The sequence below is a fragment of the Takifugu flavidus genome, chromosome 1, assembly GCF_003711565.1.
Source record: "Takifugu flavidus isolate HTHZ2018 chromosome 1, ASM371156v2, whole genome shotgun sequence".
Lineage (NCBI taxonomy): Eukaryota > Metazoa > Chordata > Actinopteri > Tetraodontiformes > Tetraodontidae > Takifugu > Takifugu flavidus.
Window position 1 is genome coordinate 25,747,959 of NC_079520.1, and position 12,629 is coordinate 25,760,587.

General features: G+C 49.6%; 1 protein-coding gene across 3 annotated transcripts; it reads left to right on the forward strand.

Moving 5' to 3' along the window:
* The first annotated feature begins 30 nt into the window (after positions 1-30).
* Positions 31-11,525, forward strand: cep131 (centrosomal protein 131). 3 transcript variants are annotated; one of them, XM_057030352.1, is made up of 31 exons: positions 154-300; positions 771-829; positions 1,084-1,280; positions 1,362-1,456; positions 2,743-2,854; positions 2,948-3,075; positions 3,991-4,095; positions 4,187-4,366; positions 4,444-4,561; positions 4,642-4,758; positions 4,876-5,038; positions 5,130-5,224; positions 5,488-5,601; positions 5,858-6,035; positions 6,165-6,262; positions 6,352-6,531; positions 6,656-6,847; positions 6,918-7,049; positions 7,127-7,252; positions 7,326-7,442; positions 7,621-7,650; positions 7,937-8,039; positions 8,118-8,319; positions 8,571-8,678; positions 8,842-8,959; positions 9,034-9,108; positions 9,541-9,683; positions 9,891-10,068; positions 10,143-10,339; positions 10,771-10,831; positions 10,911-11,525. In XM_057030352.1, the coding sequence occupies exons 3-31, from the start codon at positions 1,095-1,097 to the stop codon at positions 10,995-10,997; spliced, it is 3,738 nt and encodes a 1,245-aa protein (XP_056886332.1). In that variant the 5' UTR covers positions 154-300; positions 771-829; positions 1,084-1,094; the 3' UTR covers positions 10,998-11,525. The 3 variants fall into 3 exon arrangements, with proteins under 3 accessions (XP_056885499.1, XP_056887159.1, XP_056886332.1); XM_057029519.1 differs by lacking the exon at positions 771-829 and having other exon boundaries at positions 31-300; XM_057031179.1 differs by lacking the exons at positions 771-829; positions 7,621-7,650 and having other exon boundaries at positions 31-300.
* Positions 11,526-12,629: the final 1,104 nt, after the last annotated feature.

Below are 12,629 nucleotides of genomic sequence, written 5' to 3' on the forward strand. Positions count from 1 at the left end.
TTTACATGTCACCTTTTGCAAAGTCAACCAAACCACTATCTGAGCCATGCCCCTTAAGAGCGGGAGGATAGACTGACACATGCGTCGGACCAATCAGAGACAAGGAAAGGGACGCTGATTGTTCTCCACCAATCACAGACGTCCGAGGGCGGAGCTTAACTTCAGATTTATTTATTTTTTTTCCCTGGGAGTTCAGTGGCTCCTCGTATTTTGTCCGCTCTCGTATTTGTGTTTGGAATTAAAACGAAACAGCGAAATTACCGCGGAGCTCGTCCGTGATGGTGCCGCTCAGCTTCTGATGTAAGTATTCAACGCCCCGTTCTGTCCCTGCCCGACAGAGGTTTGCACTATCGCCATAGAGACGTTAAAAACCATCATTTCAATGATTACGACGTTTCTATCCTCTCGTTAAAAATCGACCCAACGGTGAGAATTTGGCAGCGCGAGTGCGCGACTGCTGGGAATAAGGCGTTTTTTTTTCGGGAAACTTCCAAGAGGATATCGATTTTGGTCAGACTTCGCATCCCGATGCGCACCGCTCGGGAATGGTCCCCACAACCGCTACGGTGAAATGAATAGTTTCCGTTAGCGGCTTCGTAATAACGAGTGATGTTGAATTGCGAACGTATTGGCGAAAGCGGACGCGCGCACGCAGCGGGCCGTTATTTCGATCGCACGCCTCGAACTTGCGCCGGGTTTCCGTCCGAAGTGGCGATGTAAAGAGGAATTTATCTGTGTTTTTTTCCCCCCTGACTCTGGCGCAACGTTAGCAGTCGGAGCTAATGTCCACCTGCGGCCGCGCGGTGACGTCATCGCGAGAAAGCGAAAGGTGCGTGATTAGTTTGGTAACAGAAGGGTGATATTGTAACCAATGAACCAGGGTCATGAAAATCTGGTGGTGATTAAAGTCTGTCAGACAGAATCTTTAACCGCGTTCCTTCTGATGGTCTGTCCCAGCTGGAGAAAAACACTGACTTGTGTTGTGGGTTGCCATTGGAGACCAAACAGCCAAGACTTCCTCAGTTGTTCTGCTTCTGTAATGAATCCCTAAGCCGGTGTCTGATCTGTTTCACCCTGTTCCAGATTTCCTGAGGATGCATACCGCTCGTAGCCCTTCCTCCATCCCGACAGGTGTCCCAGGAGATGCCCTGGACCTCATCCTGTCAGGCTCCCAGCTCTCTATAGCCAAGCGACCCAGCAGCGCATCGCCGGGGAAATACTTCTCTCGATCTGTGTCGGTGTCTGTGGCGAGCGAAAGCAGAGGAAAACGCAACACACTGGTGAGGGGCGCCCAGCAAAATCCCAATCGCTAAGACGATCGAGTCGACTGTATCAGCATAACGAGATGCTTTCACCAACAGACCGATGCTGGCTTTGGAGGATCCCGCTCCATCAAGAACCTTCGACGATCTAACAGCACCACTCAAGTCAGTCAGCAGACCATCATCGGTTTAAGGTACATAATATGGGACAAGAGTCTCGGTTTCCCCATCACTGACATGATGTTCTGCATGTTGCACAGAAGATCTTTGCAGATCGTGAGGAGACCTATATAACCTATATAACAGCACAAATGTGACCGCAGCTTTCGTCAGTGAGAAAGACGAGCGTTAACTAAACGGCGTGAGTCAGACGCGGCTGTGTCATCAGAAGGAATCCGTGTTGTTCATCTGGCCCGCTCAAACCAGGCGGCTGCTCTTTGCCGAGCAACAGCTGGCAGCCCTGGAGCTGCAGCAGCTCAGACAATGGAACACGCAGTGTGCCAGCTCTAGCTTGATAAAGAGTTGAGGGAAACCAGGCGACTGTTGCTAGGGTTGTGGGGGTGCAAATGCTTGTTTTGTCTCAGGTTAAAGGGGGGAGGGCCGGGGCCTTGAGGTCAGGTTACCCCCATTCCCCCACCCACTCGCAGTCGCCGCCAGTAGGAGAAAGGAAAAATGTGCGTGTGCACGTTCTTGTTCTATTGTCTGGCAGCTGCCACCAATGCCCCTCCCCTCACTGAATAAAATGATGCTGCGCGGAGGGGCTTTAAGTTTAAATACCCCCCGTGTCTGTGAGTCTTTGAGGGCACTCACTGGATCACTCTGAACTTCTCCACCCCTGCAACCCCCTCATTTCTGTACTGCGCAGCAAAAAGTGGAGGAATGTCCAGCCTGAATGGTGCTGTCAGATTGCTTTTCATTAAGCCAGCTGGCTGCCCCCCCCCCCTAAAGATACACACACTCTTTTACATAGTTTACCAGACAGGAACAGCCTCCACAGCACAGGCAGGCTGGAACCCAGATACCAGCAGAGGCCAGGCCAGACTGGAGGTCAGCACACATCTGCTTTGCAGGCTGGAGGATCTGTGTTTAAGGCCGTTTGAAGGATGAGCGAGAGGCCACTGGGATCAACACATGCGCACACATTTACATTAAGTCCTTTTCGGAGTTCCCCCGAGCAGAGGATCAGCTGCCAAATGCCAAATTCCAGCACTGAGGCAGGACAGGAAAGAAGAAGTAGAGGAGCATATTTAAACCTGTAACTGCTGCTTATTGGGAGTTGTTTGTCTCTGTTGTGCTTTAACGATACTTTTAAAAGGAGGATCAGTTAGAAATACATTTTCGCATACAGTTCATCAGTCTTGAAAAGACAGGTGTCATCTTTTCTAGGTTTTTAATAGACTAATGCCGTTGGCTCTTTCCTGTTGTGGGTTTTATTTTGTTGCTGTGGTCCCTTTGTGAAAAAACCTTTTTGTGCGTGCAGTGAGGATCAAAATGAGGACAGCCTGCCTCTGTACGACAGCAGCTCCGATGGAAACAAGAAAGTCTCCAGCCTTGGCAAGATGTCTCCAGACAGAACCACATGGAACATCCTGGTACTTCCATCATCCAGACTCTCTTCGTCACATCACGTGTGGCTTCATACGTCCTTCGTCGTTATCTGTTTATATTGAATCTGTGTGTGATAGGATGATCAGCCCAGAGTTTTCTCCCTCCACTCGAGCTCCCACAGCACTGGCAGCATGGACTCCCCCACCAGCTTGACCAAAAGAGAGCCCAGCATCACTCTGGCCGCTTCTTTCACTGCTAACAACAGGTAGGCAGCATCTTCATCCACTTTCTCACATCCAGTGTAATCCAGACTTTAGCCAGGATCTATGTGTGAGCACAAATGGTTCCATTTTTTTGAATCAGGGATAAAAATTTGCTGGTTCAGAAGGACCTTCATACAAAACAGGCGCATTAGGAGAGCAAGACACACACCCCTGAAAGTTTCCGAGAATCTCCAGACTATCCGGTTGTGTGATTAAAGAGTGAAACATAGAGATGGTTCTGGTCTAGTCCTCCCTGAATTCTCTCCATATGCACGCGCATATAGATGAGAACAGGTTTTGCCATCGGCCCTTAGACTTCTTGCACGGCAGCATTCAGGATGAGTAGCTGCTGTTCATGTTTCATACCTGTTGATCACAGTGGCTGATAGGGCCTTCAGGAATTCCACCCACACACTGACACTTTCTCTTCCAGGCAAATGTAACAGAAGCGTCTGAGATGTCCACTCTCAGTTACTCTCATGTCTGGAAGGGGCTGCTGTGAAAAATGGCCTTAGCCTCACTGGAAAACATCTCAAATTCAGGGATGGATTACCAAAAGGGCCCACTGGGTCGGGGGCCCTGAAGAATGAGCTTTATTGTGAACTGGTTGTTACACAAGGGGCCCCTCTGAAATGACACGGGTTATGTGATGATGCCCAACCTAAATCTTACATATCTAAACATCAATCTGTCTATAGGCCGAGTTAAGGAATGCTTGGAATGTTTAAGGTTATGTCAGATAACCTGCGATGACTAAGGAAAATAAATCTTTTCTGATGTGAATTAAAGCCGATTTTGTTTTACTGGGCTTTGTGTGTGTGTGTGTGTGTGTGTGTGTTGTTTGAGGGGTCCTGTATGCAGCTTCACCTTTCCTTGCTACGGATGCTACGAACAGTCACTGAACCTTTTCTTTTTAGGAGTAACAAGGGAGCAGTGGGGAACTCCGTCACAACCATCTTACACAACAACTATTCAGAGAAGCCGCTCACGCCTAAGAGCTCCAACCAGAGGCCGTCGTTTAAGTACGTCCTGAAAGACCCTGACATCGTCTGATCCATGTGTTTTATCAGTTTGATATTGATTGACAATTTTAAATGTTGATGCTTCTTTTAGCAACATTCTGAAAGCTACAGTGAATGACGAGGCATCACTTGAAAGCGGCTCCCTGACAAAGTCCCAGAAGAATTTTTCTTCGGTTTCCTCGCCCTCAAACAACCGATCGCCGGTGACGACCCAGCGCAGGAGCCCCGTTGCCACGCGGAGACGGGAGGCCACTGAAGAGGAGGCCGAGAGGTCCGATCTACCAGTGTCTGTTTTTACTCTGCCGCTGGTGCTAACGGTGTCTCAAAGCAGTTGTTTTATGTGCGAAGGTTTATCCAGCAGGTGAACCAGGCAGCAGTTACAATCCAGCGTTGGTACCGACGTCACTCCCAAAGACAGCACGTTAACCAGACAGTCCTCAAACGCATCCTCGCTAGTAAGAAAAAGGTATCCACGTCTACAGGCTGGTTTGGTTTGATGTTTGATCCAGATTCTTTACCAGATTAAGGTTCTTTTTGGCTTTTCAGGAGTGGGAGGAGAAATCCATACAAGAGAGTCACCTGGAGCATCCAAAGAAAAAGGCCGAGAACAGAAAACGGATTCATGAAGGGAAAGCTCGTCCGACTCATCTCTCAGGCTTCCAGGTGACATTCAGCAGATTCCGTAACTTACCTAGAAATTATGATGTATGTAACATTGAGTAATAAAACCATCAATAACTGCAATGCTGCCATTTGTCTCCCCCTGGTGTTGGGTTACAGGAACTGCAGCACAGACGGGTCCAGCCTGTCGCTGAGGTGGGACAGGGGGGCTCTGCTGGTGGACACAGAAAGCCTCTCAGGACGTCCTGCACCAGCAGAAGTCCGAGTTCCCTTAGCAACAACGGGCCGATGTCACCCACAGATTTAAAAACTAAGAATTTGGGTCTGTACCTGTGATCTAATGCGATGAAATGATCTCTTGCCTTTAACAGAATGCAAGTGTATACAAGTTGTATTTTCACTTATTTCTGCAGATTCCAATTTGAACGTTGTTGCAGATTTTGGTGAACTGAGCTTCAGAGCTGTTTCCCCTGTGTCGCCTAATAACAGAAGCGCTCAGAGTTCTCAGGTGAATCTTGCAGTTCTACCTGCTTCATAGCCCTTCAAACTTCTTATTCTGATTTCTTTGTGGTTACCAGAGACACCACTGTATTGGTTTAGGTCATGTCTTTCCAAGAGACACATTGTCGTGTTCTTCGAGGACTGTTTCCAAAGTGTTCCTCCTCTTTTTGCTTTCATTTTGTTTAAAAAGGATTTTGATAGAATTAATGTATTAAGTGTGGGTTTCTTTTCCTTCCTGCTCAGTATTAACATTTTGCTTTTCCCTTCAAGGATCAGGACCGAGCACACGTAGATGTCTGCCTGGAGCAGCAGCCACACCGAGACGGCAGCAGGAAGCCGATGCGTAAAGAAAAAACCCGTCCGGCTCGTCTAACCACCACGCAGGTGAACACCACCCGTCAACTGTGTCGAAAATCAAATCACATGAAATCTTGGGTGACATGGTCACTTTTCAGTAGCTCAGTAGTCCAAGAAATGTGTCAATATGCAAACGATTCCCTCAAAATCTCTAAAAGAAGGTCATTAATTATTCTTCTGCGTAGATATTAAACCCCCATTGTGTGCAGATTATATCTGGACTGAAGGGATATTGATCAACTCACATGTCTTTATACTGATGTGTCTCTGGTGGCTTTAACAGGAGGTGCAGGTGAACCAAATTCAGCGGTGTTCGGAAGGCCAGCCTGTAGCTGAGGCGGAGGTGGAAAGCGTGAGACAGAAGAGCATTGTTGGGCGTAAGAAACTGCCCAGGAAAAGCGCTGGGTCATCCAGCCACAATAGCCTGCTGTCTCCCACAGATGTGAAAGCTAAAAATACCGGTCAGCAAGTCTTTAATCCCTAATTCTGTTGTAATGTGAAAGCAAGGTCTTCTTTTCCAGGCCAAAGCGGCACTTTTGACATATAATTAGGCTCTTCGCTTGCCTGCTGAAACTAAGAAATCTTTTCAGACTTCAACCTCAACATAGTGGAGGAGGGAGGGGACTTCCCTGGTTTCAGAGCGGTTTCTCCTGCTTCGTCCAACTGCAGAGGTTCCCAGTGTTCCCAGGTAAGAGATTATCATCACTGGTCCCTTCTGCCTGGGCAAAACGTCAGAGTGCTCAGTGCAGATGCATTTGTGTTGCTTTGGTGATTCAGGAGATTCTCCAGAGGTCAGTGAGTGTTGAGGACCAGCGGCAGGGGCCGTCGACCAGCAGGCCTCAGTCGAAGACCACCCTCAACGAACTGTTAGACACCCTGAAGCTGCTGGAAGAGGAGCCCCAGAGGCTGTCGGCTCCAAAGTGTTACCGCAAAGAGAAATACGCCTGGATAGATGAGGTGAGACTTTCCCGTCCGTCATGTTACATCCTGATTTCATATTTAGATTTATACTCGCAAAGTTAAACAAACAAATATTTATTTCAAGCAGACTAAAAACCTTAGCTACGTTGTGTCATTCAAGGATGGAGACGCCACCTCTTTGACCACCGACAACGTGGAGCATCACGGTCAGCTGAGTCACCACCCTGCACTGCCAGATGGGGGCGCACTGCTCTCTGATGCCAAATTGCAGAGCATCATGAGCTTCCTGGATGAGATGGAGAAGTCTGAGCAGGAGAGGCCACGCTCTGTCACGCTAGGGTCCCACAGAGCGGTTCGTGGTGACGTTATCATCCTGCTGATATAATACACACAGAGACTTATTTTACATTTTATTTTCCTAGCTGTCAGAAGAGGAGTTGCCTTGCAGTGAACCTGCATCCGCGACCGCCGCTGAGGTCAGCAACTCCATGATGAGACTAAAGCTGGAGCTGGAAGATAAGAGGCGCGCCATCAGCATGCTACAGACCGCACTGGTGGGAGAAGAGACTTGCGTGGAGGTGTTTGGTCCTGCTCGCCGCTGTAGGTGACGGCGCTTCTTTTTCCCCCTCAGGCCCAACAGAAGGAGCTGACGTTGAAACATGAGAAGGAGAAAGAGAAGGAGCTGAGCAGGAAGTTCCAGCTGCAGAAAGAACAATATGAGAGCACCATTCAGAGGCAGCTCACATTCATCGATCAGGTAGGAAGACACGGGCAGATCTGAGCCGCTTCGGTCTCCTGTCCCGTCTGAGACTCGTGTCCTGTCTGTGCAGCTCATCCATGACAAAAAGGCTCTGAATGAGCGCTGTGAAGGTGTGGTGGGAGAACTGAAGCAGGTGGACCAGAAATACACCAAGAAAATGACGCAAATGCAGGAGCAGCATGAAATGGTGAGCAGCTGTGATCGCTCCTGGGAGGGTTTGAGGCTTCTCCTGCTCCGTCTCTAACGCAGCTGTCCTCTTGTCCATCAAAGCGCTGCTCCCGTTTAACTTGCTTCTGTTTGTGTTGTCACTTCTCTTCTTCTCTGTCCTCGTTTGCCCTTTTTTTTTTATTTTTCTTGGCTTGCAGGTGTGGCAAATTCTGGGTCCCTTGTGTGAGGTAACTTTTCTTGCGTAACCTCATCTTCTTCGACACGATCATGCATCTCATTCTCATTCGGACATTGTTGCTTCTTTCCATTTTTCTGTCCCTCACGTCTTCTGTTGGACAGTCTGTCTGCATGTGAGTCCTGCAACTTTTTAGATCTAAAGCCTAAATTCATCTAACTACATAAGCTACTCATCTTTGTCTAATCTGTGTGGCATCATTCACCGCTCCTCAGATTCACGTCACCATGGCACAAATTACAGCCGTTTACCCACCACTAACTTCTCTCCTACTGCAGGAAATCAAAAAACTTAAGGAGCTGATGAGCGCCACGGAGAAGATCCGCAAGGAGAAATGGATGGACGACAAAACTAGGAAGATTAAAGAAATGACAGTGAAAGGTGAATCAACGTGCACTTCCGGGGCTTTTGTGTGAGTCTGAACACCAGCTTTACTGTTTCTTGGTCTCGCCGTCTCAGGTCTGGAACCAGAGATCCAGAAGCTGATTTCAAAGCACAAACAGGACCTGAAGAACCTTCGGATGCTGCATGAGACGGAGCTGCAGCAGGCAGACGAGCGCGCCGCCCAGCGCTACGTCCAGCAGCGTGAGGACCTCCGGCAGCAGCTGGAGAAGGAGAAGGAGGAGCTGCGCCAGAGGGAGCATGAGCTAGCCAAACAGAGGCAAGCTAACAAGCTGGCGCTATACTCCACTCTGCTCAGTCTTGTCTGTCAGTGCTGTTGTTCCACACTGACTGGTAAAGATCAGAAGGGGAAGATAACCCCCCTAAATTTGATGTCTGAATTAACTTTCACGACGTTTTGCACCAAGAAAGGTTGTGTTGTGCGGGAACGACCTCGTAGATTTAATCTTTGGCTGTAGGTCCTGGCCCGTCAAGGTTTGTCTTAGTATTTATTGCTTCCATGTTTACTAGATATGAGAAGCAGCTCCAGGAGGAAGAGGTCTCCCTGCAGCAGCAGAGGAGTAGACTCTACAAGGAGCTGGCAGAGGAGAAGGAGAATCTGGCCCAGCTTGCATCAAGGTGAGGTCAAAGGTCACCTGTGGGATTCTTTGTTGGGTTTGCTCGATCATCCACAACATGTGGCTCCTTTAAGATCATCTGGAGAATAGGTGACATTTAGAAGAACTGCTGAAAGTATGAATGAGTTCTCTTTAGGAAGATCTCTGTCTTGTCGGACCCACAGGCAGCGGTCTGAACTGGAAGAGCTGCGACGGCAGCTGCAGGACAATAGCGCGCTGGCTGGACGAGCTCTCAGGGAAGAGCTGGAAAAGGCCAGAGAGGAGCAGGAGAGGAGACACCAGGTGAAGCAGAGCCTCATCACTCCTCTGTCCTGCTGTCACTGCTGTGGCTCATCCTGGCTTCTGTGTGTGGACAGGTGGAGCTGAAAACCTTACAGGAGCGCCTGGACATCGACAAACAGCTCTGGGAGGAAAACTACAAGAAAAAAGAGGTTTGTTACATTCATGTGCACAGCTTTTATACACGTCTGGGTTCAGTGGAGGGTAGAGGTCCGTATCAGAGCCGCTGGGTCACGTTCCTGAGGACCCGTGTGGAGTTTCGGGTGCAGCTCTTCCAAATAAAAGGGACAAATGTCAAGAGGAAATGTTTCCTTCCATTATGTGTGGCAAAGTAAGAGGCTGGCAGGTGTCCAGCTCTGGAGGGAGAGGCACCCGTGGGTGGAGATGCTGATCAGTGATCCAAAAAGGAACCAGCTTCTCAGGAAATGTTAACCAGCTGAAAACGAATGATGCGGACCTGATTCCCTGGGCTGGAGATGAAAGGATTTAAGATTAATGATTACCCTTTTCCGTTAAACATTTTCTAGATTCATCGTTTAACAAAGCAGCGTTTCATTAGTCCAGTTGTGCGCGTGCGTCCGCAGGAAGTGTGGCTGCTGACCCGCGAGCGCGAGCTGAAAGAAGATCTGCGGCGCCAACGGGACAAAGAGATCGAGCTCGCCATCTTTACCCTGGAGGAGGAGACCAGCAAAGACAAAGCGGAGTGTGAGAGGGCAGCCGACAACAGGTGTGTGTCCGTGCGCACGAACACACAGATGCGCTGAGCCCTTTTTAAAATGATGTCGTCACACGTCCGGAAAAGAAAACACGAATTTATTAGACGCAAATGTTGAAGTCAACTCAGAATTGAGATTTTAGGGGAGCCTTTCTGTTGTTGAATTTGTTGTTAATAACTCCAAAAGACTAATCTGCAGCCTCCACACGTTGTTGTCAGGGTGAAACGTGTCAGGGACAAATACGCAGCTGAGCTGAGGGAGTTGGAAGAGTCGGAGAGAGCCGCTGTGGAGAAGCAACAGGAGCTGAGGAGGCAACAGGTGGAGATGGAGGCGGAGCTTATCAGACTGCAGGCGGTGCTGAGGCAGAAAGAGGAGGAGACTAAAGATACCACCCAGGTAAGAAGAAGAACACATTAACTTGGAGAAACACAGTCTTGAAAAAAGAGAAAAGCAATGATTTGAACTCTAAGGAAAGGGACAAGCTGCTGGAGGAGCGCCGCAGCCTGGCCGAGGTCGTACGGCAGGAGTTTGCCGACCAGTTGGTGAGAACGGATGAGGAGAATCGCAGGATGAAGGTGGAGGTGTCAGAAGTTCGAGCGAGGCTGCGACTGGAGGTGGAGAGAATCACCAAAGAGAAGGAAGAGGAGCTGGCTGAAGTCCACCAACGGTGAGAGACGGACCTCCAGATGGTGTGTGTGGGGGGGTGACACTGTATCTTTATGTCTATTCAATCTTTTAATAGATAAAACGTGATAAAACATGCAAAGATCCAAAGGCATGAGGTGAAATGGTTGCTATAACAAGCCCACGGCTTAACTTTAACTGTCAGTTATTAAACTAGCAGCTGTCATCGAGGGTCAGGCAGCAGATTTACCGTTTTCACACTGAGAAACCGGCCAAGGAGCTGAAGACGCCACAGACGTGTTGTAGCTGCTTGTCTTTAAACGTCACTAAAAAAGGTCAAGCAACAATAGGAGGAGGAGAAAACGCCATCTGTTGTATTTGTGGATGACAATTGGTGAAATCTGCACGGACAAGATGCTGGATCCTTTTAGGAATGAATCCCATTGACTCCCTGCCTCTTGTCTGCTCGGCTAGAGTTAAGGTGGCCATCTTGAAGAAGGAGGAAGTGGTCAGTAATCTGCGGAGGCAGCACGAGGTGAGACGCCCGCCGCTCTTCCTGGCCCGTCTCTGCCGAGCGGGCCGACAGGCGTAAACGTGTTTCTGCCCTCTGATAGGCGGCGCTGAAGAGAGCGGAGCACCTGGAGGCCCTGTGGGAGGAGCAGAGGAAGCAGCTGCTGCAGAAGGGGATGACAGGAATCTGACGGGACCCCCCCCCCTCACCCCTAACCCCGAGGCAAGACTGAACCTGCTGAAGAAAGCGACTGAACTTTGCCCTACCTCGTTTGAATGACGCGAAGCGGCGGTGGGGTACGAAGGACGCTCCGCTGATCTAGAGAAGAGCTGCTGTAGCTCCTGTGCCCCCCCCTCCTGCCCCGTCTGCACCGCCTGAGAGGAGGAATGCCTCCATGTTCCCTACAGAGCTGCCACAGAACACTTCCAGATGTGTCTGAAGCCAGTCACTGGGAGGGGCCGGGCCAGAACAGACCCAGCGGACAACTACTCATGGTTATGATAACTGTTTGAGCCGTGACGTTAGTGCCCCCCCCCCACCACCCCCGGCTCTGGGAGCAGCTCTGGACAGTTAAATGGTTGAAGGATGTTGTTTGAACGAGTCTGAATGTGGAACCCGAAGGAAGAAGTGAGAGACGAGACACCGGACGTCTGAGGTCAAAGACGGACGGTGCAGCTTTGAACATTGGCGAGCGTGAGGAGGAGGGAGGGAGGAGGGAGGGAGGGAGGGAGGGAGGGAAGAAGGAAGGGAGGGAGGGAGGGAGGCGGCGTCGGGCCGGAGAAAGAATGTACAAGAAAATGTTTCCAGGATTAGGAAGGTAGAGCTGGGACAGAGCAGGCGGGAGGAGGGTTCAGCAGACATGTGACAGGCCCAAACCCTGTTTTCACTGTGAGGACACGGACGCTCAAATGAAGTATGGAGGCTCCTGAACGGGCTTTATGATGATTTAAACAAATGTTCTTGGTTCTTTGTGTTTAAAACAATGCTGAAGTCTGCCCCCCCCCTCACCCCACGGACACAGAAAGTCTTTGTGGGTTAAGATTTCAGGTAGACAGCCCGAGTCGGTGAGGTGTGGAGGGGCCGGAGCAGCCGAAACTTTAAACCTGGAAGCGAAGCCTTTTATTCAGATGCTGCCATCGCTTCGTATTTATCGGGGAGGGGGTTGTTATTTATTTATTTTTCCCAGTTTAGTACTTTAGCATGCTCCGTTTGTCATCAGTTTTCCAGAAGGGCTGAACTTTTGACTCCTTTGTGAGGAGACGGTGAGACTTCACGTCACGTTTAGGTGGTTAAACTCGAGTTGGTTGGCGCTTCTGTCCCAGCTGCACTGTCAAGGTCACCTTTGCTGCTAAAACCTAACTTTCTCTCTCAATAAATGTACTTGGTTCTTTGGTTATTTTACTCTGAATTGGGCTTCACTCATAATTAAGCGGGAGCTTTACTTCGGGGGGGTGGAGGTGTCGATCCATTAGAGGCTCCGTGAGAGTCAGAAGTTACGCCAAAGTGTCGAATTTTTGACAAAAGCCCGACGGGAGTGGGAGAAATGTCCCCATTTATAAAGAAATGTGCAGAAATAAACAAGCTTGGAAGGAAGAAGGAAGGTGCCGACAGGAAGACCTTCACGCTCACGACGAGCGCCCCGCTGCTGAGGGGGGGGCGTTAATGCCGTGAGCTGGCGTTCCTCTCACATGCCCGTCCCACAAGTGCCAGTAAGCTTGGCCTTTGTGTGCCGCCAGTCCTCCCAGTCTGACCCCACATGACTCTGCTGGTGTCACACAAACACCAGATGTGCCTTTTCCACTGTTTGTGTTGGTGTGAGTTC

Excerpts from the sequence above, each read along its gene's own strand:
- cep131 (XM_057029519.1), top strand. The coding sequence starts at position 1,095 with ATGCATACCGCTCGTAGCCCTTCCTCCATCCCGACAGGTGTCCCAGGA. Across the intron at positions 6,848-6,917 it reads CGCTAGGGTCCCACAGAGCG|CTGTCAGAAGAGGAGTTGCC; the intron begins GTTCGTGGTGAC and ends TTATTTTCCTAG. Across the intron at positions 8,960-9,033 it reads AGCAGGAGAGGAGACACCAG|GTGGAGCTGAAAACCTTACA; the intron begins GTGAAGCAGAGC and ends GTGTGTGGACAG.